Source organism: Myotis yumanensis, unplaced genomic scaffold, assembly GCF_028538775.1.
Source record: "Myotis yumanensis isolate MYYU_CA2020_CCGP unplaced genomic scaffold, mMyoYum1.0.hap1 SCAF_5, whole genome shotgun sequence".
NCBI classification, from domain to species: domain Eukaryota; kingdom Metazoa; phylum Chordata; class Mammalia; order Chiroptera; family Vespertilionidae; genus Myotis; species Myotis yumanensis.
The window spans coordinates 29,347,560-29,373,661 of NW_027223756.1; the positions used below are offsets into that span (position 1 = coordinate 29,347,560).

Genomic DNA, 26,102 nt, shown 5'->3' on the forward strand with positions numbered 1-26,102 from the left:
ATCGGATCGCTGCTGTTACCTTGCTAGCTTTGGGTAAAGGATTTATACTCTTCAAGCACTTTGCCCAGAGCACTTCATGCAGTGCTCGATCAGATCATTATTAAAAAGGTAGTGGGTGATGCTAGTTTAAGTGTTCAGGCTTTCATTTCAGATAGACCTGAATAAAAATGCCAGCTGCTGAGCTTGCTAGTTCTGGGGCCTCACTTAACCTCTCTGTGCTTGTTTTTGCATCTGTAAAATGGGGATACTAACAATTCTGCCTGTAGGGTTGCTGTTAGGATGAAATTATGTATATGAAGGGTTTAGCAGAGAGCCTGCCTGCCTGACTGTTTGAGTGCAGTTTAGGCAGCAGGGCCAGCATGAGCAACCTGGAGGCTGACCTCCGGCACATCCTGAGCGCAGTGTCTGTCTGCAGAGAGCCTCTAGACTAGGTTACTTCTTGCAGAGGCCACAGAATCAGAGCCTCTAGTCACAACAGCACTTTGAAGCTTCTCCTTCTTCCACTGACAGCCCCTCCACTTCCCAAGAGTCAAAACTGTGCATCTATATATATCAACCCCATGTAAAAGAGCACACTCACCTGCAGACATATGAACAAACACACAAGCATGTGCTCTGGAGCCCACATCATGGCCTCCTTGTCCAGGTCCCTGTTACTGTGTATCATAGGACATGCCCAGGATGAGGACTTTGTATATTGCCTGCTAAGCCTGGCCCTATTGGAAAGCTAGCACCAGGTTTGCCATGGTTACTGGTCAATATGAAATTTCTACTCTGTAGGACCTGTCTGTGACTCAGTGTTGCCACTTGTCCTGTCTGAGTGGCAGCCAGTGAACATGACAAGTGGGAGACTGTTTTTCTTTGCTGGGGCTAGGCTAGAGAGCCACAGGCCCCTCAGAATTCATCCCCAGTGAGAGGGAAGCAGGACTGCCTTCCTAGTGACTGGACAAGCCCTCAGTGACATCACCAGCCACCACTGGTCCATCCTAAACAGTACTGGCCTTTGACTCAAAGGAGAGGACAGTCAGGAGACCCAGAAGCTGCTGTTATTGCTACCACTTGGTTCCTAGAGGAGTGGTGCCGAAGAAAATTCCAAAATAGCTTTGGGAGCCCTGCTCCCTTCTCCAGGTGGTCATTGCCCTTAGGACTAGCCAGTCAGGCCTTCCCAGAGGCCAAGTGGACAGGAATAGCCATGGTTTAGCCCCAAGAGACTGGAGGTCTGGACTGGAGGCCTTCTGCCTCCTAATTTGCTGTGTGACCTTATGAAAGTGTTCTAGAACCTCTGGGCACCAGCTGCCTCATCTAAAACAATAGTCTAAAGTGGAGCCCAGGCCAGCTCTATGGACCACAGTCATCTTAATGTCCCAGCTGCTATGGTCAAGCTAGGTTGTTCTCTCTTAGGAGGCATAGCTGATATCTAGACCTGAAAGGTCCCTGGGGCCAGAGGTTTAACTACTCAGGGAAAGTTGCCCCCGAGGACTCTGAGTTCGTCAAGGTTGTACTGTCTCCTTAGCCCAGGGAGAGACGTGGACTCACTGTACTTATGGTGACTCCTACTCCAAGCAGTAAGAAAAGGACTGCAAAGAAACCACATTCGAGGTCACTCCCAACCTCGCATCTACCAGGAGTGCACAGGAGGGCTCATGTTCGGAAGGGCTGGGGTTCAGGCCTCAGTGGTATGGTCTCTGCATGGAACTGGGGCTCAGGGCTCAGGATCCTCGAGCCTCTTTTGGTCAGAACGATCTTGGTCCCTGGCTCTCCTGCCCTTTTCCAACTATAGAACCCTCTGGAATCCCCATGAGGAAGCAGAAAGAGATCCAGGGATAGACAATGCACAGGACTTCCTTCCATGCTCTCCTTCCTCTACAGGGAATGAGAACATCAAAACACAAGTTCACCTGCTCCCTGATCTAGCTGAGCTTACTGAGTGCAGGTGGGGAGGCCATGGTGTTGGGCCCTGCAACTGTGCTGAGCCTCATGCTATCCTGACCTTCTCACATCTGACCCCTCACTATGTGCAGGCACTTTTGACAGATGACTTGCCCACATCCACGCAGCCAATTAGATGTAAAACAGCCTCAAGGCCTGCAGACAGGAATTGGCTGCAACATGAGAATAGTAGGTGAGCTTTTCAAAAACACTGTTGAGATTCCTGGACTCCCACCCCAGACCCTGATTTCATTGGTCTGGAGGATTCTGAAGCACAGCCATGTTGAAAACTACCCAGATATGCCATGGTCAGGCCTAACCCCCATTTAACAGATAAGAGACTGAGAGCTAGATAGACTCTAGCTAGATCACACCTTAGGCAGGGCTCTCTTACCTACCCCTTGTATGGCATGTTGCACATTTGCAATATGATCCCACTTTAAAGAATGCAGTTGGCCCACCACTTAAGGGGCACAGGTGTTCCACAAGTGAACCCACTTGTCTCTCTCAGAGTTATAGTTTGCTTTGCTAAGTTGTGAAATCAGGCTCAGACCCTGAGGCCCAGCCCCTGTAGGCTTCTAGGGTGTTGGGGGTGCCAAGTGGAGAAGTAACCTGCCACCTGGAGCCTCCTCCTCTCCCAACTCCTGCTCCCCACAAATTCTGAGTACAAGTGCACCGGCTCCTGGTAGATAGGCAGCCAACTGAGCCTCGGGGGCAGGACAGAGACAAGGGGTCAGTCTGGGAGCCCCACCCATCATTCTGAACAGAAAAGTGAACTCCATGGAGGAGCTCGGGGCTGAGCAAGCCGTGTCCAGGAGGGGCTTGAGAGTGCTGAAGGCCTGGTGCTGGAGCTGGGAGGGGGAGAATGCAAACTCTTCGGACCCCTGTCCCCACTCACCTTTCCTCCTCGGGGACATATGCCAACTGCCTCTCACCAGGTACTAACCCCACAGCTCATCTCTAAAGAACCTGCCCTGCCTGCCAAGCCTAACATTTCCTCTCTCCACCCGTCAGGGGCTCTTAGGGATGGGGTGCCAGGGAAAGGGCTCAGGAAGCTGGGAGGGGACACCACTAACCTGCTTTCACCTCACAGGCTGGCTGCTGGTGTCTGAAGAGTCCTGACCAACGTTTCTCTCTCTCTTTCTTTCTCTCTCTCTCTCTCCCTTCCCCACCCTCCCCTTCCCCATACATCTCTGTATCTCTCCCTCCATCCCTTTCCCTCTCTGACCCTCTTCTCTTCTGCACTGCCAGAGCACCTGGGATTTGAACTAAAGGGTATGGAGCCTTCATTTATCACTACGTCCTGTCCACACAGCCCCTCTCCACAGCCTCTGACACCATGTGTGCTGGATGTTTGGCTTCCTTTCCAAAACATGGGGAAAAGATGATTCCAAAATTCTCCTCTGGCCCCATCAAGATGTCCAATCATAAACCACTTTTATCTGGGGGAGACGAAAAGTTCATGAAAAGCAGAGCACCCTGGGGACATACTGTGGCCCCAGTGTATGGTAGCCTGCAGCTGATGGGTAGGAGAGCCGGAGTCCGGAAGCCACGCATCTTGGTTTGGAGAGTTGTGAAGAAAGGCAGCACTTTCCACTTAACCTTAGTCCCCCTTCCTCCTCCCATTTCCATCTCCATTGCTTCCATCTCTGCCCTCTGCCCTGGGTCTGCCAGGCTTTGTCATCTGCTTGAGGCTGTCACTCCCTCCATGATCTGCCCCCACGATGGCACACGTGTTCATCTGTAAGCAAGGGTCTGGGGTGGGCCAGCCTCTGGAGCCTCCCTCCTGCCCCCCAGTGGAGAAGCTTACCTCCCTCCCACTCGTGTGTTCTGGCTCCTGGAAGACCTCGGATGGAAAGGCGCTCTGAGGGTCGGTCTGTCCAGCTCTCTGGCTTGGGTTGGGAGGCTCCACCCTGCAAGTGCCCAGACGTCTTATAGCAGGAGAGATGGGGGAGGGGTGGGCTCAGAGGGGCTGAGGCTTCTGTGCTGTCAGATTTCAGTTGTGGTGTGAAGCCTACTGTCATGAAAAGGCTGTTCTGGTGGCAGGTTTGGGGAGGCCCCAGTGTCCCCACCACCCCACCCCTATCAGCTGTTCTCAGTAGAAGCCAGAGCTAAGTCAGTGTGTGAGAGTGTGCCTGTCTGTTGACTGTGACAGGGTGGGGAGGAGAGAGGCTGGGTCTGGGCAGTGTGTGTGGAGGTGGCAGGGTGCATGGGGGTGACTGTACGGGTGCACAGGGGTGAATCTATAGGGTTGCCTGTGTGTGTTGTGGAGAGTGAAAGTGTCTCTCAGTGCAGGATGTGAGTACCCGGAAGGGGGCAGTGGGTACCTTGGTGTTAAGGGTTGAGTGTGTGCAGTTGGAACTGTGAGGGTGCGGAGGTGTGAGATATGTAAATGTGTGTCTGTGTCTGTCACAGTGGTCTGTACATTCCTTCACTCACCAACTCAACAAGTATCTGCTGACTCCGGAATTTGCCAGAGTCTGGTGATCTGGCACAGGGTCCCTACCTTTCTGGTGCTCACATTCTCAGGATGAGACAGACGGTAAGACAAACTGGAAAGCTATCAGGAGGTGGTAAGTGCCATCCAGAAAATAAAAGAAGATAATGGGGTAGCGCCTAGCTGGCATGGGAGCTACTTGAGCTAAGTGGTCAGGAAGGCTTGTCCAATGAGGTGACATTTAATGACATGAAAAGTAGCCAGCCCTGCAAACAACTGGGGGAGAATGTCTGAGGCAAGGCCATAGCAAGTCAGGAGGACTGGGCCTCGTTCAATGGACACAAGACTGCCAGCGACTCTGGAGCATAGCGGACATGGGGAAGAGGACCACAGGTGAGAGCTAAGAGGAAGGGTGGAGCCAGGTAATCTGGGGCCTCACAGGCCATGATAAGGCTTCAAGTAGTATTTAAGTTGCAGTGGAAACCATTGTGAGAAGTAAAATGCTTTATGGTTGTAGATCAGTGTGGCTTCTGGCTGGAGAACAGATTGGGTTGGGGGAGCGGTAGGGAGGAGTGGAAGCAGAGAAACCAGTCAGCTGTCCATTTTGGACTAAGCTGGAAGCAGTGGAAATGGTGAGAAGTGGAAGTGGTCAGATCCAGCATCTACTTGGGAGGTAGAGCTGAGGACTAGCTGATGGACTGGGTGCCAGTGTAGGTGGGAAGGCAGGGAGTAATCAGAGACGATTTGGGGCCTGAGAAGCAAGAAAGGTGCGGTTTCCCTGAAGAGATGGGAAGAGCAGGGAGCAGGTTTGGAGAGATGGGGGGATCAGTGCTTGTGCCGGGCCATGGCTCTTGGGTGTAGGAGTCTGGAGCTCAGGGAGAAGTCAGAGCAGGAGATAAAAATTTGAGAGTCAGCTGCATACAGATGGCATTTAAAGTCTGGTTGAGATCACGAAGGGAGAGAAGGCAGGTGGAGAAAAAAAAAGGAGCCTGAGAGCTCTGGGCCCTTCTGCACTGCAGCCCACATAGAAGAGGAGGAAGCAGCAACTGTGACAGGGTCAAGCCAGTGAAGGGGGAGCCAACCCTGGGGAGAACAGGAGTGGGCCCAGCAGGGAGTCAGCTGAGAGGTTGTCAGTGACCACGACCAGAGTGGCTTCAGAGGAGTGACGGAGACAGATGTCTGACTGGAGAGGACTGAGGGGTGGACGGTGATGACAACTGGAGGCAGGACACAGACCACGGAGCCCCGAGATGATGGTGTGTAGGCAGACACGATTGCACGTGCACGTGTGTGTGTGTGTGCTTCTGTGCTTCTCTGGATGTGTGTGAGTGCATCTTTGTGAAGGGGGTCTGTCTGTGTCTCAGATAGGCATAGACCCACAGGTATGTGTGTCCCAGGTGTCTGCAGATGGGTATACCTTTGCCACAGGAGGTGCAGCAAGCCGAGGGCTTAGGGAAATTTTCCAGGGCTCCCCCAAGGCCTTGTGGTCCAGCCTTCACTTATCCCTGGGCTGGCAAGAGAGGAGCCATGTGTAAGGGCCAGCCAGTAGGTGCGGGTGGGGCAGGTGGAGTGTCTAGGCTGTATGCCTTGACTGGCTGGTACTGTCACCTTTTTCCTTTCTTCCTCCTGCTTTCTCTGTTCTAGAAGGGTAGAGGGCACTCCACTAAGGAGTGGGAGGTGGAGGAGCTAGACGGGTCTGTCTGCGGCCTAGCCTAGCTCAGCCCCTCAGAAAGGGTGGGACTGTACCTGAAGCCGAGGACTGTCCTGAAGCACAGCGCTGTGCTGCCCCTGGTGGCCTTCTCACAGCCACAGGTGGGGAGGGCCGGCACGGGCAGGGCTGCAACCCTGATCTGGCTGCAAGGGTGAACAAAGGCCTTTCCCCGTGGGCCTGGTCTGCTCTGTCCAGCCTCTGGGTCAGAGGTCCTATCACCAGCCCAGAACAAACCACTTTCCATCTTCTTAGAGAAGCTGCTGTAGCAGGCCAGGCCTCTGCCCAGAGTTGCCATGTTTGCCACCATTAAAAACAGCTTCCCCAGCCCATCAAGGTCCTTTGCCACCCCTAGGCCATAATGGGACAGGGCAGGGTTGTTGGCCAAGCTGGGTTGCCCTCCTCTATGGCCTTGGGACTTCGCCTCCATCCCCTCATCCTCCTGCATTTTCCACTCACGTGCCTCGGGCAGGGTGTGGGGTTTGGGAAGGTGAATATGGGCATAGTCACTTGTGCCCGGATCCACGGGTGGGTGGAGTTCCAGGGAGCAGAAGGCAATGGGGGGGGGGGGGCAGGAGGTAGGAGACTGCTGGGGAGGGGCAGGAGCTGGGCAGGACCTGAGCTGGAGAGAGCACAAGGCTTTGGGGGCAGGGGGTGTCTGCGCCACTGTCACCACAGGTCCACCTCCTGCACGGCTCCCTCACATCCCCTGCCTCTGCAGAAGCTGAGGAGCTGTACCAGAAGAGGGTCCTGACTATCACTGGCATCTGCGTGGCTCTGCTTGTTGTGGGCATCGTCTGCGTGGTCGCCTACTGCAAGACCAAGTGAGTGTCGGGCACTGAGCCGGGGCAGGCCAAGCCAGGCTGGGCTCACAGACAGCTCTGTGAGGCCAGGCTCTTCTCCCCACCACCCATGGTGCCTGGCCTACCCCACTCACACCTTCATACCCAACTGCCCTCTGCAGTTCCTGTGGGGCCAAAGGGCTAGGCCAAGAGGCAGGAACAGAGATGGGGGAGACAGGCCTCAGAGGACTGAACAGGAATGGTCATGAGCACAGGCATTATAAGAAGACGGATCTGAGTTTGAATCCAGCTCTGCCATTTCCCATGTGACCCTGAGCAAATTGATGAATCTGAGTCCTCTATAAAATGGCAATGATCCTCCTATGTACCTCAGAGGATGCTATGAGGGAGCATCTGCCCTGTCACATAGGCACACATTAGGCAGTTTTGGGGGGTGGGGAAGTGCAGAGAGGAAGGGTACATTCCCAAGGTAAAAAGAGATCTCACAAGGCAGTGCCTGGTCCCACCTGGGACCAGTCCAGGCAAGAACACAGAGAAAGTTGGGTTGGGCCACCCCTGGGCAGAGGAAAGGTGGGGGAAGAACCTCAGGGCAAGGGGAAGAAAAGAGCAGCTCCAGTAGTCAGTGCAAGCTAAAAGGCAAATGCAGGAGAGGGTCAGCTATGTTCCTGGAGCATACGCGGGGACTAGCAACTAGCAACCAGACCAATTGGTGCAAAGGACTGGGGTCAAGATAAAACAGCTGGAACCCAGATGGCAGCATAGGGCCTTGAATGCCAATCTAGGGAGGCAGATTTACCCTGCAGGTAATGAGGAACCAACAAAAGTTGTAGAGTAATGTAATGCAGAAAAATGATAGGTCTGTTACATTCTTATCTGGAGAGCAAGAGTCTGGGCATAGCCACCATTTGGGGGACTGAGCCCGTGGGTCCTGGACCCGGCTACCCTTATATGGGATTTAAGACCCAGCCAGCCTTGTGCTGGATGAGTCCAGGACCAGAAAGGTCAGAGGGAGGCATGGAGGGAGTTAGGGGGCTCAGGGAAGGAAGACTGGGCCCAAATAGAAAAATTGAGGCCACAAATTGGAGGGAAAGCAAGCTTCCTGTTCTAACCCCACTGCGCTTCCTCATCTTCTCAAGAAACTTTTATTCAATACTTTGTAGACACCAGGCCCTGCACCAGGAACATGGCCAGTGCCCTAAGCACGAGGTCCAGTGTCACAGGACACATTTCAGGAGGACCTAAACTCAACTGGAGGGCAGGAGGTTTCTCTGGAGGAGCACTTAGGCCGGGCCTGAGAGATGAGCAGGAGTTAGCAGGTGAAGGGAAAGGGAATGTGCTCCTGTTGGATATAATAATATGTGCAAAGGCCCAGAGGCCAGAGAGGGCAGGCATAGTGGAGGATCAGAAACAAGCCCCAAGGTTGCAGCAAGCTGGAGTGAGAAGTGGCCAGTGAGACAGAGCTGGGGAGAGAAACGAGACCTGAGGGCCAAGGAAGGGTTTTAAACAGCAGAGTGACATGACTAGACTGGTTGATTATAATACAAATGTAATGAGCACTTACTATATACCAAAGTGAAGGAAGTAGCCCCCCCGGCATCAACTCCCTGACCACAGCACTCTTATTTTCTTCAGAACACTTTGCTGAAAGTATCGTGTTCATGTCTTTGTTTATATGTTTATCATTGGCCTGCCCTCCTGATCTGCAAGCTCTATGAGGGCAGGGACCGTGTCTGTCTCCTCTGCTCCAAAATAGCATCTGGCACATAGTAAAAAGCCAATAAATACTAAATGAATTCATGCATGGGTGAGTGGGCCACCGCTGTGCTTGAAGATTTTATCTACTCTTAATCCTCAGGGGTATTTGGGATGGGTAAATGATCACCCCATGTTACAGATGAGGAAAGTGAAACATGGAGAATTTAAGTAACTTGCCCAGGTTTACACAGCTAGAAAGTAGTGGAGTTCTGCTCTCTCAGCAGAGCCAAAACTCATTACCACTACACTCAGGTCCTGCTGAATTCAGGCTGGTGGTGATGGTGTAGGAGACAAATTGGAGGGCCCTGGCTGAGGCAGCCTGAGCAGGGCAGGAGCAGGAGACTAGTCTCACTGGAGGGGCAGTGAGGGGAGTTCACGCATTGTGTGGGGGCATGCCAGGCCAACGCACCCTTTCCCTATGCAGAAAACAGCGGAAGCAGGTGCACAACCACCTCCGGCAGAACATGTGTCCAGCCCATCAGAACCGGAGCCTGGCGAATGGACCCAGTCACCCCCGGCTGGACCCTGAGGAGATCCAGATGGCAGATGTGAGTGGTATTCCCAGGTCTCCCTCTGAGCCCTCACTGTACAGCCAGCCTCCTGGTGCCCCTAAAGGATGAGCCAAGACAGCAGCCAGCCCCTCCCATGCTCAGCCTTGCTTACTAGCCTCATCTTGCCCCACCAGGCTGACTGGCCTCACTTTGCCAACTTGTTTAAGAAAAGACAGGCAGGGGTTGATTTGCAGGGGCCATTGCTGCCCCAACACCGAGTCACTGATCCAGTGAACAAGCCCCCTCCCCCCAAACCTGGAGTTTAGTGCCTCACTTCCCCATTCCCACCAGAAAGGAGGGCCAACTTGGCCACCTGTCACTAATTCCTGCCCAACTCTCTGTTCCAGTATATCTCCAAGAACGTGCCAGCCACAGACCACGTCATCCGAAGGGAAACCGAGACCACCTTCTCCGGGAGCCACTCCTGTTCTCCGTCTCACCACTGCTCCACAGCCACACCCACTTCCAGCCACAGGTGGGCACCACCAAGGTCCCCACAGAGACGTGTAGACTCCTGTACCTGCACCCACAGAGAGCGAGGACACATGCATCACACACCTGCCTGGGACACACAGAAATCCCAGCCAGGCTCTGTATTGAGGGTCTCTCTGAGTGAGGGTGGGGGCTCCAAATCAGAACCCACAGCCAACGTTCATCCAGATGTTCAGGGGACCAGATTCCCTTTTCCTAAACCAGCCCCAGAGGAACAACGGCATCGCTGCACTCTCACCTAACGTTTAGTTTTGTTTGGGCCTCATTAGCACCACTTTCTCTGGCATAAAGTGACAACTCACTCAACTGCCCAGAGCTATTTAATGCCCTCTCCTGCGTTTGCCCACAGGACCCTAGTCCACCTTAGCCTCCTTCTGTCCAGAGGTGGGAGAGACTGTCCACACAAGCACAAAGGCTCACACAGCTCAGAAATAACATGGCCCTTTTCTTCCCTGGGCACCAGCATGGCATAGGCAGGCTCCCTTGTACTGGCCACTGGGGCTGAGCTCCTGAGATTGGTCCATGGGAATGGAAGGTGGAGGTAGAGGGTTGCAGGGAGGAAGGGAAGAGGCCTATGCATGCTGCAGCTCATCCATCCACAAGACCCAGCCCTCCTCCTCCCTATGCTGGGGTGGGGCATTTGTGATACTACACATCACCTCCCGAGTGGAGAAGGGCAGTGAGCTAGGGGAGCCTGAGATGGAATGAAGAACCAGGGAGGGGATGGGCCTATGACCATATCTGCTGTGCTGCCTTGCCCCTTCCTGACCCCACCTGACTCCATCCTGGCTTCTTCAGGCATGAGAGCCACACATGGAGCCTGGAACGTTCTGAGAGCCTGACCTCTGACTCCCAGTCGGGCATCATGCTGTCATCAGTGGGTACCAGCAAGTGCAACAGCCCAGCGTGCGTGGAGGCCCGAGCACGGCGGGCAGCAGCCTACAGCCTGGAAGAGCAGCGCAGGGCCACTGTGCCTCCTTACCATGACTCCATAGACTCCCTGCGTGACTCTCCACACAGCGAGAGGTCAGTTCCCACCCCGTGACCTATGCCCACCTTGGCCAGAGAGCTGGCACCACTGACCAGGGCTGACCCTTACAGCACCTCAGAGACATCTTCAGTTTTTCATCTGCTCAGTTTCATCACCATGTTAATGACAAACTAGGTCTAGAGCTGGGCCAGTGAACCCTGGTGTGCAGTGACCATCGAATTTAATTGTCCTACTAGGACCCTTTTCAGAGTAGAGGAGAGAGTTATTAATAATTGCACTGCAACATCAGGAACAAACAGGAATGATCCTGAACAAACCAGAACATATGATTGCCTTACCCTGGTATTACTTAGAGGCCCTGTGTCCCAGCAGGAATAGAAAGACACTAAGATTGAGCAGAATGGAGGATGGGAGGGGAGGTTGTCTGTGAAGAGACTGACCAGTGCAGGATGGGCATGAGCCAAGAATGACCACAGGCCTGGGCAGTACCAACAAGGCCCCGTGGATCATGACATCATTGGGTTCCCGAGCATTGGATGCAGTGAGGACCAGGAAACTCCTTTCTCCCTGATTCCAAGTCAGAAGTCATAGGAGCCAGGCCCCTTCTTGCTCAGCCCTCAAGTGACCCTTGGCAAGTGGGGTCAGTGGCAGGAGAGCAGAACTACAGGCTGGAGTGGAGGGAGAGGAGCAGATGTTCTCCTACTCTCAATTCAGCCTACTCCAGGCTGTCCCTGTGCTGGGCAGGTCTGCCTGGGGGTCCACATGGTGGGGATCCACATGGTTCTTGCTCCCGAGGAGCTCCAAGCCACAGGCACAAACCGCTGAAGCTCACAGCTGCCTACAGAAAGTGCTAAGCACAGGACACCCAATCAGGGCAGAGAAATCCAGTGTGACTGCAGGCTCTGGGAAGCAGCCAGGTTCTCCAAGACCCAGCTCCACCACCTGTGTGATTTGGGGCAGGTTGCTCACCACTGTGCCTTTGTTTCCTCAGCTGTAGAACAGGAACATCATCATGGTTGTGACGGCCACCAGAGATCCCATGCACCGAGCTCTTTGCCTCCTACCTGGCATGGAGCTGGTACTCCCTAGGTGTAGCTGTTGTTATCAATAGCAATAGGACTGCTTAATCATTAGGAGGTAGTATAATGGGGAAAGCTGCCAGGCAAAGGGAACAGCTTGAGCTGTTCTAGCAGAGGCGCTTCAGAACATGGCTGGTGAGTGAGGTACTTGGAGCAGAGTGAGCTGTGGAGAGAGAGCTGGGCCTGAATAGGCAGCTGGGGCCAGATGGATAGCTGATGGCCTTGGGCTTCTGCTTAGAGGTGGCCTTGGATGGGTAAGCAGCCTACAGCCTGAGTGGGGGTGGGGACTCCAAATCACAACCCATAGGGTGAAGCAGGGAGGAAAGTGGCTCCAGGAGAGGGGTGAATGAGTACAACTTGGTGGTTATTTGGATGTGCATATGGGAGAGGGAAGAGAGGGGAATCAGGTGATTGAGAAAGAGAGTAATGGGGACTCCAGAGAGCAGTGAGATGCCAGCTCTACAGTTTGGAAGAGAGGCATGGAGGTATGTGGTCCCTATGCTGAGGTGGACAAATGTTGAGCAAGAGGCTGATGGACTTCAGCAAGGGGGGTGTGGACAAAGAAAAGGGAGAAGTGTCCGGGATCCAGACTGGGAGATATTAGCAAAGGCCAACTTTTGGAGGAACTGGTATTCTTTAGCCCCAAAGAGAAACTCTGGTAGGATCTTGGTAGCTGTCAGTCCTGGGCTGAGGATCCTATCTGAGGTGTGAGCAGTCACTTCCCTGAGGCAGCTTTTAGTTTCAATATAAAAAAAATAATAATTCCCCTACTGAAGCCATTAGCCATGAGATGAATTGTCCCTGCAGGGACAGTGAATCCAAGTCACAGGGATGACTGAATGGCTTCTACAATTGGGCAGTATGAGTTCTGGTTCCTGCCTAGTCTCTGTTCAAATCCCAGCTCCATCACTTCCTGGCTGTTGAACCTTGAGTGACTTAAAGGTTCTGAGTCTCAGTCTCAGCCTATATAATAAAAGGCTAATATGCAAATCGACCAAATAGTAGAATGACCGGTTGCTACAACATGCATTGACCACCAGGGGGCAGCCGCTCAGTGCAGAGCTGCCCCCTGGTGGTCAGTGGGAGTGCCATTCAGCCAGAAACCAGGCTGACAGCTGTCACCAGTGGTGGTGGGAGCCTCTCCTGCCTTGGTGGCAGTGCTAAGGATGTCCGACTGAGGGCTTAGGCCCACTCCCCTCAGTCGGACATCAGCCCCCAGGGCTACCGGACTGCAAGAGGGCACCCGCGGGGCTGAGGGACACCCACACACACACACCCCAGTGCACAAGTTTCATGCACCAGGCCTCTAGTATGTTACATGGGACAGGGTCCTATAGAGTTAATGTACTATATGAGATCATACATGTCAAATGCCCTAGCCTGAGCCTGACCCAAAGTAACAAAGGACCATTCACGGGCAGACACTGGACTATAACATCCCGTTGATACATTTATGGACCCGTGGTTATCCTCGCTTAAGAGATAAAGAAACAGGCTGGGAAAGGTTAAGGAAATTGCTTAAAGTCACTAACGATTAGCATCTTAGTTTTGCAGGTGTGCGTGGTCTCCGGACAGACCTTTGCTTTTCGAAGGTTCCGCCCGGGCCCACGCCTCTTCCTCTCCCCGCAGGTACGTGTCGGCCCTGACCACGCCCGCGCGCCTCTCTCCGGTGGACTTCCACTACTCGCTGGCCACGCAGGTGCCGACTTTCGAGATCACATCCCCCAACTCGGCGCACGCCGTGTCGCTGCCGCCAGCCGCGCCCATCAGCTACCGCCTGGCGGAGCAGCAGCCGCTCCTGCGGCACCCGGCGCCCCCCGAGCCCGGGCCCGGCGCCGACATGCAGCGCAGCTACGACAGCTACTACTACCCCGCAGCGGGGCCGGGGCCGCGGCGCGGCGCCTGCGGCCTGGGCGGCAGCCTGGGCAGCCTGCCCGCCAGCCCCTTCCGCATCCCCGAGGACGACGAGTACGAGACCACGCAGGAGTGCGCGCCCCCGCCGCCGCCGCGCGCTCGTGGCGCGTCCCGCAGGACGTCGGCGGGGCCCCGGCGCTGGCGCCGTTCGCGCCTCAACGGGCTGGCGGCGCAGCGCGCACGCGCGGCGCGGGACTCGCTGTCGCTGAGCAGCGGCTCGGGAGGCGGCTCGGCCTCCGCTTCGGACGAGGACGCGGACGACGCGGACGGGGCGCTGGCGGCCGAGAGCACGCCCTTCCTCGGCCTGCGCGCGGCGCACGAGGCGATGCGCTCGGACTCGCCGCCGCTGTGCGGGGCGGCGGACAGCAGGACTTACTACTCCCTGGAGAGCCACAGCACGCAGGCCAGCAGCAGACACAGCCGCGGGCCCGCGCGGGCCAAGCAGGACTCGGCGCCCCTCTAGGGCCCGCCTCCCTCCCCTGTCTTTAAGGAGAAGGGCGACCACCAACTGGAGAAAGGAGGAAAAAAAGAAATAAAAATATTTTTATTTTCTATAAAAGGAAAAAGGTATAACAAAATGTTTTATTTTCATTTTAGCAAAAATTGTCTTACAATACTAGCTAACGGCAAAGACGTTTTTATAGGGAAACTATTTATATGTAACATCCTGATTTACAGCTTCGGGAAAAAAAAAGAAACAACAAAAAAAGAGAGATGGGCCAATTTTTTGACTCTTTAATAGAAACCTATATTGTGGTGCCTTTTGCTGTACGCTAATCTGGAGCTCCTGGAGAAAAGTCTGGGTTGTGGGGTGGGGGCGGGGGTCTGTGGGATCCGGAGCTGGTGGGGGTGAGAGAAAGCAGGTAGAGAAGAGGGTGCAGGGTTGGGGGGTTGGGAGGGACCCAGTTGCGGGGCAGTGATGGGTGGGCCCTTGCCCCCTTGCAAGATCTCGAGTCTTGGATTCCCTGGGAAAGGCCAGGGATCCTAGGCTTGGAGCTAGAGTTGGTGTCAGGTCACGTCAAGAGGGAGACTAAGGCCCAGCGACAGCAACCTGAATGGGGCTGGGGGCCTCCCCACTCCTCACAGCTGCTAAGGGAGGAGGCACTGAGAACCAGGTCTTCCCAACAGTCCCAGCCCCAGGGAAGGGGCAGCTCTGCCAGGGCCCCGACGCTGGAGGCTCCTCCTCCCCATGGCCTCCAGGACGCCCCTTGCCCTCTGCAGCACCTTCGTTTACAGGTCGTCTTTTCTACTTTACGCCTGCATGTTCTTTGCATTTCAGATTCTTTAGATTGGATGCATGGTCACGCTGGGACCTAGAAGAGCCACTCGACAGTGTATTTGATCCCCCTTTTAGCAATAAAGTAACATCATTTCCTTCTCAGTCCAACTCCCAGCCTCCATCCCACCTATGACGTTTACTCCCCCTCCAGCCCCGACCTCCTCACCCCTGAAAACTGGGTCCACTGCTAATTTGTCCAAAAGGTAATTGTTTAAAAAATATCCCAAACAAATGGGAACCCTGCCCTGAAATGTCCAAACACCTGACTGTTGACACTTGAACATTTTTATATTATAAATAAAATCAGAAATAACTCATGTTTGACTGTGTGTGCCTAGCCCTCAGGTGAGGAGGACAGACAGAGGATGAAGACCTGGGGTGGAGATGGATGGATGTCGGTGTGGAAGCTGGAGAGGGCCAGGGTAGCCCATGGGAGGAAGACACTCCCTCTGGTCTCCCTGGCTCCAGTCCCCAGGGCAGGCTCCAGCACTCCTCCCTCTTCCGAGAACTTTCACAAGGCATCCCCCTGGCTGCCGGGGAACCTGGCCAAGGGGCTGACGCAAATGACTCTGCTTCAAGCTCAGCTTCAGAACCCTGGCCCAGTTCCTGCCCTGGAGCTACAGGGGCCTGACTGAGGCAACAGCTTCCGGGCCTAGGTGGGTGAGGAAGGAAGGATTGTGGGGTTGGCACGGGGGCAGCTGAGGCAAGATGACCCTTGGGGCTTCAGGCATGTCACAGGCAAAGTCTGGACACGCAAGGTGGATAATGGGTACCCTAAGCTGCCAGGAGGACCACAGCTGCTGCAACTTGTAAGCCCACAGGGTGTTACACTTTTCCCCAACTCTAGACCCCTCAGAACTAGGGCTTGTCTAAACCCGCATCCCTGATGAAAAGTACATAATTTCAGGCATGGAGAAGGCAGAGGAAGGTCCAGGGTTAAGAACCTTTGCCCTCATTGATTAATTAATTAAACCAGTGCCCAGTGCCAGGAACCATTATGTCCCAGCCCGACATGAGGAAGTCTTCTATCCAAATTGCTCAGGTGTTTGACTTGTGTGCACATGCGCATGAATGCCCTCAGGATGTATCTGGTCAGTTGGGAGACATACAGACGGGAGGGACAGCGAGGTTTAGTATTGAGAGGACCTATAGATATCAGCGGGGCCTGAGCTCAGATTCCACCTCCACCCTCACTACCTGTGTGATTTCTCTAGACTGCAGTTTCCTAGACTTAAATGGTGATGCTAATACCTACTTCAAAGCGTTGTTGTGGAGCTTATCTATGTAAAAGCACCCAGGGTAGCTTCTGGCACATGATACAGGCATACCTTGAAGATATGGCTGGTTCATTTCCAGTAAAGCAAGTCTTGCAATAAAGCAAGTCATAATATTTTTTGCTGTTGAAGGGTCTTGCCTTCAGTTTATAAAATACACAACATCTGTGAAGCACGATAAAGCAAAGCGCAATAAAATGAGGTATGCCTGTAGGTGCCTGTGAAGAGCTAATTTGATGATGGTGATGAGAATAACCTGTGTCTTGCATTCTTGACTCACACAAAATAGCAAAAACTAGATGAAAGGGAGTTTGCGGAGAAAAATAAAGAACTCAAGTCGTATTCATTGTGGGGGCACTGGAACCAAAAGAAAAAACACATTACAATGAAATAAATGAAAATAATGAACTAAATGCTACATAAACCTGCAAATCACTGACTTCTCCTAGCCTCAATCTGATATTGTCGTTCGATCCCTCTACTGGCTCTGAGTTTACTGTTGGCTTTAAATTTTCTGAAAGCCAGTGGTTCCTCTATGTGACCCCCAAGTAATTAGGAATGAACTCTTGGTAAATCCATTGACCTCTTCATGACCCCAAGTAATTAGGATTGAACTCTTGGTGAACCCATTGACCTCTCCATGACCCAGTTTAGTGTCCTCATTTGGCCCTTCTGAGAGCGTGTTGCTGTTACCTTCTAAACCTTTGGTCAGAAACCACCTCCATGACTCCAATGACCCCACTGACCTCTATATGACCCCAAGTAATTAGAAATGAACTCTTCGTGAACCCATTGACCTTTTCATGACCCCAAGTAATGAGGAATGAACGCTTCGCCCAACTTAGTGTCCTCATTTGACCCTCCTGAGGGTCAAGTTGCTGTTACCTTCTAAACTTTTATCAGAAACAACCTCCATGACTCCGATGAACCCACCAACCTCTATGTCAGTGGTTCTCAACCTTGGCTGCATATTAGAATCACCTGGGAATCTTTTTTAAATCCTGCTTTCTGGGCCTCATCCTCCGGAAATTCTGTTTCTTTGTTATGGGTTGGGGCCACAACATTAGTAACAAAGAAACAGAATTTCCGGAGGATGAGGCCCAGAAACCAGGATTTTAAAAAGATTCCCAGGTGATTCTAATGTGCAGCCAAGGTTGAGAACCACTGCTCTATGTGACCCCAAGTATTTCTGAATAACCGCCTGATAAACTTACTGGCCTTCACATGAGCCCATTCAGTGCCTTCATTATCTGCTCTGGATTCTAAGATACCTGCTGAGAGTCTAAGGCTGGAACCTAATGTAGTCCTTGATTCTTTTCTCGTCATTGCAGCTACTCATTCATTTCACAGGTGTGAAAGGAACCTGGGAGCAGGCCCTTTCTCCACCCTGCCTCTCAAATTTCTGCCTTGTGGCATTTTCAGTTGGCCTGTCAGGAAGCGGCCCAGTCCAGTCAGTGACTTCCCTACTTCCACCCTGTCTCCAGGAGCGCTTAGGACATTTGGGCAGCTTCCTGATTCAGTCTTTTTCCTCCTCCAATTCTTTCTTCTCTCTGCCAGGTCATCTTTGGCTTGTCTCCCCAGCCCTCCCAGAGTCCCAAATGGTGATGGTGACTGTCTGTCCCCCTCCCCTCTAGACTGTGAGCCCCACGTGGACAGGTAGCTGGTCAATCCTTTTCTCCCCGCAGTATCCCCAGCAACCAGCACAATGTGCAGGACTGTTGACCTTCATTGAGTGAGAGGATGAATGCTCGAGAGACTCTGTCTTCAAGAGGCAGCCTCCAGGAGTCCCTGAGCTGCAGCCACTTCCCGGGACCAGTAGGTGGTGCAACCACTTGCAGCATCTCACCTGCCGTCCTCCAGCCCCTGGATTTGGACAGTCCTGGAAAATGGGGGTTATTTTGTGGGGTGAACATAATGGTCCATTAGAATGCAGGAAAAAAAATATTAGAACTTTGATTTACATTTATTTTCATCTCATCTTTTTTAAATTTCTATTTTTGTGTATGTTTTATAATGTACATAATATTTTAGTACAGTAGAACATGTATATAATTTACAATAAATAATTATACAATTAAGAAAGTGAGCTAAAAAATGTTTTTTACTGATCGGAGGCACAACAAGTGCTCAGGGAAGTACATCTGTCTGCAACAGACAGGGCTTGCTCCTCTGTTTTCACTCACCTGCCCTCAGAAGGTGGATTGTGGGAAGCTGACCCCCAAAATCAAAAGACCTTTGAGACAGCATGGAGAAAGTACAGAGCTCTTTATGTTGCCACCCTGCTCTTTCAATTTCACTTAAATGAGCATTTAATTATCCTCAGCAAAATGAAGGGGCCAGATGGTTTGATTAGAAATACACTTCAGCTGATCCAAATTAAATAATCTGCTTTCTGTCCTTGGTGATCAGGATTCTCTCCAGCTAGTCCTCAGTTGATTTTTCAGGGTGGTGCTTCTGTATTTTAGTTGTATTTCCAGTTTGGTCATGGGAGAGTGTCATTGTAGCTTCCACCTACGCCACCACCATTTTTCACACAATCCAAATTAAATAATCTGAATTTAAATCACTACATCTCTCCACAGATTCACATATCCCTTGCATCAACTATGAGTGGACTTGTAAATGTTGGGTACTTAGTTGCAAGGTTGACTTATTAACTAAATATGTTACCACTGAGATCAAATTGCTGGCCCAACTATATTAATCTACAGTGGGGCCTTGACTTACGAGTTTAATTCATTCCGAGACCGAGCTCATTAAGGAGCTCGTTAAGGAACTCGTTAACTCAAATTACTCTATCAACTCAATGCAAAAAATTGGCTGAGAGACAGCTGGTATCTCAAAAAACTCGTTAGTCGGGACACTCGTAAGTCAAGGCCCCACTGTATTTAAAAAATAGAAAGGATTTACTCATCATAGCTGCATTGAGGGTGTCATCACCCCCACCACTTGTCAGTCTGAAGAACTCAGGGTTTAAAGGATGCTAGTCTGTGATCATCATCTGGCAAATTTCTCTTTCTTCCCAAACATGTCCTTAGCTAGCATTTCTGAGTCACTACAATAGTGAAAGAAATATCAACTTAAAAAACAATCAGCAACTTGTCATTCCACCTTTTCCCAAGACCGAGGATGAACAGTTTCCACAACCTTTCCCCCATCAAATATCTTCCAGCTTGTTGACAAGTGGCTATTTGCAAGGCAGATTGTCTTTTATTCCTGTAACAGTAGATCTGAACAAGAGGCCATCTCTGGAGCACAGAGACCTGGCAGCACCAACATAAAGACCAAAAGATAAACAGAGCCACAGCCCCATCCCACTCACACACCATGATGCCTGTGGGACAGGGAGGGTGGCACGCACACACACTGCCTATTTGTTCCAAAACATCACCTGTAAGAGCTGTGTAAGTCACAGGTCAGCCGGAAGGGGGGGTGGAGTGAGAGGAGGTCAATACTATTTCCACCTTTCCTTCCGAGTGCCAGGGCCACCAGGGGGCCAGATAGCAGCCCTGAAATAGGCTTTTCCTTCATCTTATTTTATCCTCTAATTGATATCAGTTCCAAAACCATCTTTAAAGGGGGTTCTTATATAGATAGTAATTCCTGTATCTATACACTTGTGTCCATATAAAAGAAAGCGGCAGTGGCCTCAATGGATGGAAGGTGAGATGGACGCACACATGAGCGGAGACAGCTCAGCTCAGAGGAACAGGCCCGGGTCCTTGATTATTGCAATGTGAGCGCGAGAATGAGGTGTGATTCCAGAGGCTGCTGTGTAGAGGAAGTGAGGATAGTGCTGGTGGTCTGCAGACCTGCTGCTGCTCAACTCAGAGGGAGAAGGAAAAAGGGTGGGGGTCCAAGCTGAGACCTGGAGTCCAGGCCTGCCCTTTGAAACAAGGGAGATGAGGGAAGAACTTGCGAGAAGACAAAGGCCTGGGAAGTCCACTGCCCTTCCCGCTTCACCAGTGAGATGGTATATAGAGCATGCACACAACAGGCCTACAACATGAGGCTCCGTGGTGGACAGGGATGCAAGGGCTGAGGAGAGGGTCTGAGGCCCAGAAAAGCCCTAGAATACAAAATCAATGCCATGAATAGCATCTCCATCTCCTTGGCTCATGGGGCTCTCCACACCCCTATGGCTGCCCATCAACTGCCTGGAGCTGGCCCAGTTGGCCTGTGGCTGGAATTGTGCTCTCTGACCCCTCTGGGGGCGTTTGCCTGCTTCTGGGGCCTGCTCATCCGTGGAGCTAAGTCTCAGGTCCAGTGGTATCCTTCGTGGCTTTGCTGCCAGTCACAGTTCCATGGCCCTGGCTGAGGGCAGGGCTCGAGTGTGTCTTGCGGAGGGAAGGGTCCTCCCCTTCCAGGGGGGCCAGCCGGGCCTCAATCCGCTCCAGGTCGTCTGAGCCCACTTTGATTTTCTCAGCCAGGAGGTGGATATAGGTCTCATAACGGCTTTTCTAGGGAGAGAGCAGAGAAAGGTAAAAAACAAAGTCAAAAGACTACAAAATGTGGAAAGCTATTTGTATCTTAGATGACAAAAGACTAACTTCCGTAATATTCAGAAAACTCTCATAAGTCAATAAAAAGGAGATAAACAAGCCAATAAAAATAATAGGAAAGCACAGGCAACAAAAGTAAGAACAAACAAATGGGATTACATTCAAAAACATTTTTAAAGAGGAAGTCTTTTTTAATATCTTTTTATTGATTTTTAAAGAGAGAGGAGGAAGAGAGAGAGACAGAGAGAAACACCTATTGGGGATTAAGCCTGAAACCTGGGCATGTGCCCTGACTGGGCATCGAACCAGCAACCTTTTGGTACACAGGACAATGCTCAACCAATTGAGCCACACCGATCAGGGCAGGATTACATCAAAATTTTAAACTTCTGTGTATCTAAGGACCCAATCAATAGAGTAAAAAGGCGATCTAAAGAATAGAAGAGCCCTAGCCAGTTTGGCTCAGTGGATAGAGCATTGGCCTGTGGACTGAAGGGTCCTGGGTTTGATTATGGTCAAGAGCACATGCCTGGGTTGTGGGCTCTATCCCCAGTGGGGGGCATGCAGGAGGGCAGCTGATCAATGATTCTTTATGCTATGTGTATTTTATCACAATTTAAAATTTTTAAAAATATTTTGTATTGATTTCAGAGAGGAAAGAAGAGGGAGAAATAGAAATATTGATGAGAGTGAATCATTGATCAGCTGCCTCCTGCACACCCCCTACTGGGGATCGAGACCTCAGCCCTCAACTCGGGCATGTGCCCTTACTGGGAATTAAAATGTGACCTCCTGGTTCATAGGTTGATGCTCAATCACTGAGTCATGCTGGCTGGGCACAATTAAAAATTTTTAATTAATCCAAATTAAAATAGCAATAAGACACCACTTGCTTCACCACTTGATTGGTGAAGATTAAAACATTCAATAATGTCCTGTGTTGGTGAGGGCATGGAGAGAAAGGTAAATTCACAAGCTATTAACCGAGTTGTAAATTGATAAACATTTAGGAGGATGATTTGACAGTGTCTGAGGGCCTTGACACTGAGCTTGGGCCCTCATCACAGTCAAGGGAGGCTAGAGTCCTGGAAAAAGCAAGGAGTAAGGGTCAGGAGACTCTATTCCTGCCCAGCTCACACATATGAACAGAAAGACCCTTCATTGCTGGCCTTCACATCCCAGCTCCCCAATTAAACCAGGTGGGAGTGAGAAAGACCAGGACACTGGAACTATAATCTATCCCCTGGTTTAGGATCCTGGCTCCTGCACTTCTTTTTAACTATGTCACCTCAGGCAAGTGATCTGACCTCCCCAAGCCTCAGTTTCCCTGTCTGTAAAATGGGGATCATAACAGAACCCACTTCACAGAGTTAATATGAGGATTAAATCACTCCATAGAAGGTAAGTGACGAGAATCACACCTGGAAATTCATAGGAGATCAGTCCACTGTAGCTTTGCCATCACCATTTTACCTTGCAGAGAGTGTGGATCTGAGAAGATTTCTATAAGCTACAAAGCTTTATGTGTTTCCAAATGTCAGGGTCTATCAAGGTCTCTCCTCTCTTCCCCACACCTCAACAGAAAATCAGTGCAGAGATTTAGAGATTGAGATTGGTAACCTCTTGCCCTTCCTGCTCTGGGGGCTTCCTAGCCCAGTTCCAGCCTCTCTGGCTGGCTGTCCACTCCCATGTGCAGGGCAGTCCCAAGGCCAGTTCAAAATGGTTCCTGCCTTCCTCCCTCAAGCCAACCCCCATCCCTCAACCAATGAAGGTGATACTCAGTCAGCCCCATTTGGGAATCATCGTGGGGCAGAATCAGGGTAGTGGGCAGAGAGAGATGAGATGGAAAGAAGGGAGAGCTTTTACAGTGGTTCTCGACCTTCCTACTGCCGCGACCCTTTAATACAGTTCCTCATGTTGTGGTGACCCCCAATTTCATTGTTACAAATTGAACATAATTAAAGCATAGTGATTAACCACAAAAACAATGTGTAATTATATATGTGTTTTCCGATGGTCTTAGGCGACCCCTGTGAAGGGGTCATTTGGCCCCCAAAGGGGTTGTGACCCACAGGTTGAGAACCGCTGGCTTAGAAGGAGAGATTAAGTTGCTCTGCTCAAGAAACATGGTGAAAGAGGAAAATGAGACAAAGAGGGGAAAGTTGCATGGATAGGGCTTGGGATTCTGTAGCTTCCTGAGAAGCTGGGCCTGTGGGAAAGTGGAGGTGAAGAGGGGCTTGGAGAGGAGTGAGAGGAGTGGTGGGAGGGGAGGAAGGCCTGGTAGAGCCCGGCTGGTGCTCTTTGAGAGACATCATTGACAGCTGGACTGTGCAGACTGGCCCATAGGAGACCATGCATGGCTCATGATTGCCTCAGGGGAGCCCCCAAAGTAGGAAACCCCCAAACTAGGAACCCCCTGGCTATGGGATGATGTTGGTGGTGAGAAGTGGCAGAGGGGAGGTGGAGCTGGCCTCCTCGGGCCCCAGCCCTGTCCCTCACCAGCCATCCCACAGAGGCCCACCTCAAATGTGAGATAGTGCTCCTTCAGCCGGCTCTCCTCCGCCTCCTTGGACTTGTGGCCCCTCTCCACTGGGCGACACTTGTGCTCAGCCAGCTCTGCCGTCACCTGCCTCAACTTATTCTCATGAGAACGCAGCTGCTCCTCCTGCAAAGACAAGTCCTGTGCCGTGAGATCCCGCTCTCAGGATGTCATAGGGGTGCATCTAATCCTGTCCTGCCAGGATCTGCTTCACCACAGGGAAACTGAGGCCTGGCCAGGGTCATCAGTATGTGGGGTAGAGCCAGGCTCTGGACTTGAGGGAATGCTCCTCTACCTTCTTCCTTCCTCCCTGCTCTCATTGGCATCAGCTCTCCTAGATACCACTACCCCCCCCCCCACCCCCACCAGCAAGCTTGGGAGAATAGAGACCTAAGCCTATATGTGCACATACACACTCCCTGACAGACACACAATCACCCAGAGACATGCCCTGGCTCATATGGACTCTCACATGCACACACAAACACACTGGACCAGGGGCAGCCTGGCCTTAGTTACCCCTGGCTCCATACAATTCACACATTCTCTTACACTCATGCCAGACACATCTAATGGTCACAGACCCAGCATCACACTGAAAGACAGGCAGAGACACTGTCACACAGAGAAGAGCATGCACACATCCCACCACAGTATAGTCACATTGCTTTATGCTATGTGAGCAATGGGCTGCATGCATGTGTGTGCATGTGTGTGAATGCATGTACAGTGCATTGAGTAAGCGTGTGTAGAGGCTCTGGGCCTAAGCAGCAGCCCCAGGAGCTCAGTGGAGAGACCCAGGAGAAGGGCCCTGTAGGAAAAGGGCCAGCAGCTGGCAAAGACAGGAAGTAAGAAGCTTCCCCTGCCCTCTACCTCTCAAGTTGTGGTCCTCCATTTAGCCTTTCCTCTCAAAAAATAAACACACAAAATAACTGAAAAACTGGAGTTTGGATGAATTGGAGTTTCTGGGATTACAAATAAAACATTTAAGGGTAGATGACTGGATAAAGGATCAGTCACGTCTTCCTACCCCTAGCTCCCTATGACACACACATTTTCTCACATTCATGCCAAACACACATGATGCCCACAGACCTGCAATCACATCCACAGGATACACTGCCATTGGCATAGAAGCACACCCATCCCACTCGCCACAGCATAACCAGGCCAGTGTTGTGCGTGGCCTCAGTCTTCCCATCTGTAAATAGGGGTGAGGGGGGAGAGTATCTGTCCCTTCGCCTTGTCTCTGAGCCCAGGACACTGTGTAGGAGCTGAGGTGAGGGCTATTAAGTGAGGGGGCCTGGCATGGGGGAGGCAGCCTGGGGAGGCGGTGCTATGACCCCAGGAGCTTGTACCTGGCAGAGGCGAGTGGTGCAGGAGGGCAGCAGGGGCCGACAGAACTTCTTCATGGAGCTGACAGCAGCTGGGAAGGCCGGGGCTGAGAAGATGGCGGCCACCAGGTTGATCCTAAGGATCCAGGACAGCATTTCTTCTTTGCTCCTGGGGACAGAATGGGAGGGGAAAGGGCACCCGTGTCTCACAATAGGACTCCCTCTTCCCTACCCAGCACCCCATACCCAGCACTAGCCTGGCAGAGAGAGAGCACAAATACCTCCATGTAGGTGGGCAAAGGAGTGAGGGAGGAGGGTGGGCTGGGGGCTGAGTGGGCCTGGTCATATCTGGATAGGGAGCTCCCTTCTGTCTCAGATCCCAGGCAAGACCTAGATTTTCATGTGAAGATAAAGCTGCCAGGTCCAGAGCTAATGGCCATGGAGCTACTGGGTCCTGGAGCCAGCTGGCCCCAGGATCATTAGAAGCAGCAGGTCATCCCCACTTCCATCCCGGGCACAGACACACCCATCCTGAGAGCTCGCCTACTCGCCTCTCTCATATGAAACGTGAAACCCCCATCTGAAGTCACAGAAGGATGGTGTACAGGGGAGTGGACGGAAGGCCTTACAGAGAAACTGTAGGGCAAGTCTTTCCCTCCCATCCCCCCACCGCGACTTAAAGTGAAGGATGGTTCATAGACTCCATCTACCCCTTGTGTAGGGAGTTCAGCATCAGAACCACCTGGAGGGCTTGTTAAAACCCAACTGCCGGCCCATCCCCAGAGGTTCTGAGTCAGCAGGTCTAAGGTGGGGCCAGAGAAGCTACATGTGGTCTCCTCAGCATCTCAAGTTTCCTTGGAGAACCACAGCTGCAGGGGGCCCTGCTGTTGGTTTGTGCTGAGCGGATACACATGCAGGGGGAGCTGAGGGCACCTCCCCTAAAGCAGATGAGGAGAGGGGTACGGTGCAGGCTCCATGCTGCCGGTTCTGAGTCCAGAGGGAACAAGGGGCTCCCACTCCTACTCACGGTGCCTGGAACAGGAAGACCCTCCAGTCAGCCGTCTTCAGCTTGAGCACGTTGGACTTCTTGCTGTAGTCAGAGGCCCGGGTGGCCAGAGCATGGTGCACACGAATGGCATTCTTCAAGTCACCCTCAGATAGAGCTTTGTCAGGCCTGTACTCATCCTGGACAGGTGGGGTAGAGGTGGGCAAGCCTCTGTCATGGCCAGGCTCAGGCTTACTGACCCACATTTCCTCCACCCTTGCCTGCCCTCCCTCTTGTTCTCCCTCCCTCTGTTGATATATCTCTCTCCATATTCAACTCCTGCTGCTGTGACACCATGCCCACCCCAACAAGAGTCACTCCAGGCACTCCTCAGTTTATCCCAGAGGCCTGCACAGGCCTTACACTGCTATCCTCTGAGCCCCTGGGCACTTAAAAACACTCTCCCTGAACTAACCAAAGCTCTAGGTGAGCCCGAGTCGAGCCCCTTCTCGAGAAGGACCCAGCATCTA

General features: G+C 52.1%; 2 protein-coding genes across 7 annotated transcripts in view; one reads left to right on the top strand and one right to left on the bottom strand.

Moving 5' to 3' along the window:
- The window catches only part of NRG2 (neuregulin 2), a 178,767-nt gene extending 164,311 nt beyond the window's left edge, over positions 1 to 14,456 (top strand). For 2 of the 3 annotated variants that reach the window (XM_070414848.1, XM_070414849.1), the window contains exons 6-10: positions 6,796 to 6,898; positions 9,057 to 9,180; positions 9,531 to 9,658; positions 10,474 to 10,701; positions 13,375 to 14,456. In XM_070414848.1, coding sequence (XP_070270949.1) covers positions 6,796 to 6,898; positions 9,057 to 9,180; positions 9,531 to 9,658; positions 10,474 to 10,701; positions 13,375 to 14,122 — 1,331 coding nt within the window. In that variant the 3' untranslated portion in view covers positions 14,123 to 14,456. Of the gene's footprint in view, positions 1 to 3,180; positions 3,205 to 6,795; positions 6,899 to 9,056; positions 9,181 to 9,530; positions 9,659 to 10,473; positions 10,702 to 13,374 lie in introns of all 3 variants that reach the window. The other variant, XM_070414847.1, reaches the window with a different exon arrangement.
- Positions 14,457 to 19,400: 4,944 nt separating this feature from the next.
- The window catches only part of PSD2 (pleckstrin and Sec7 domain containing 2), a 39,412-nt gene continuing 32,710 nt past the window's right edge, over positions 19,401 to 26,102 (bottom strand). For all 4 annotated transcript variants that reach the window (XM_070414854.1, XM_070414852.1, XM_070414851.1 and 1 more), the window contains 4 exons: positions 25,615 to 25,772; positions 24,612 to 24,756; positions 23,236 to 23,379; positions 19,401 to 20,672 (listed from right to left, as the gene is read on the bottom strand). In XM_070414854.1, coding sequence (XP_070270955.1) covers positions 20,463 to 20,672; positions 23,236 to 23,379; positions 24,612 to 24,756; positions 25,615 to 25,772 — 657 coding nt within the window. In that variant the 3' untranslated portion in view covers positions 19,401 to 20,462. The remainder of the gene's footprint in view (positions 20,673 to 23,235; positions 23,380 to 24,611; positions 24,757 to 25,614; positions 25,773 to 26,102) is intronic.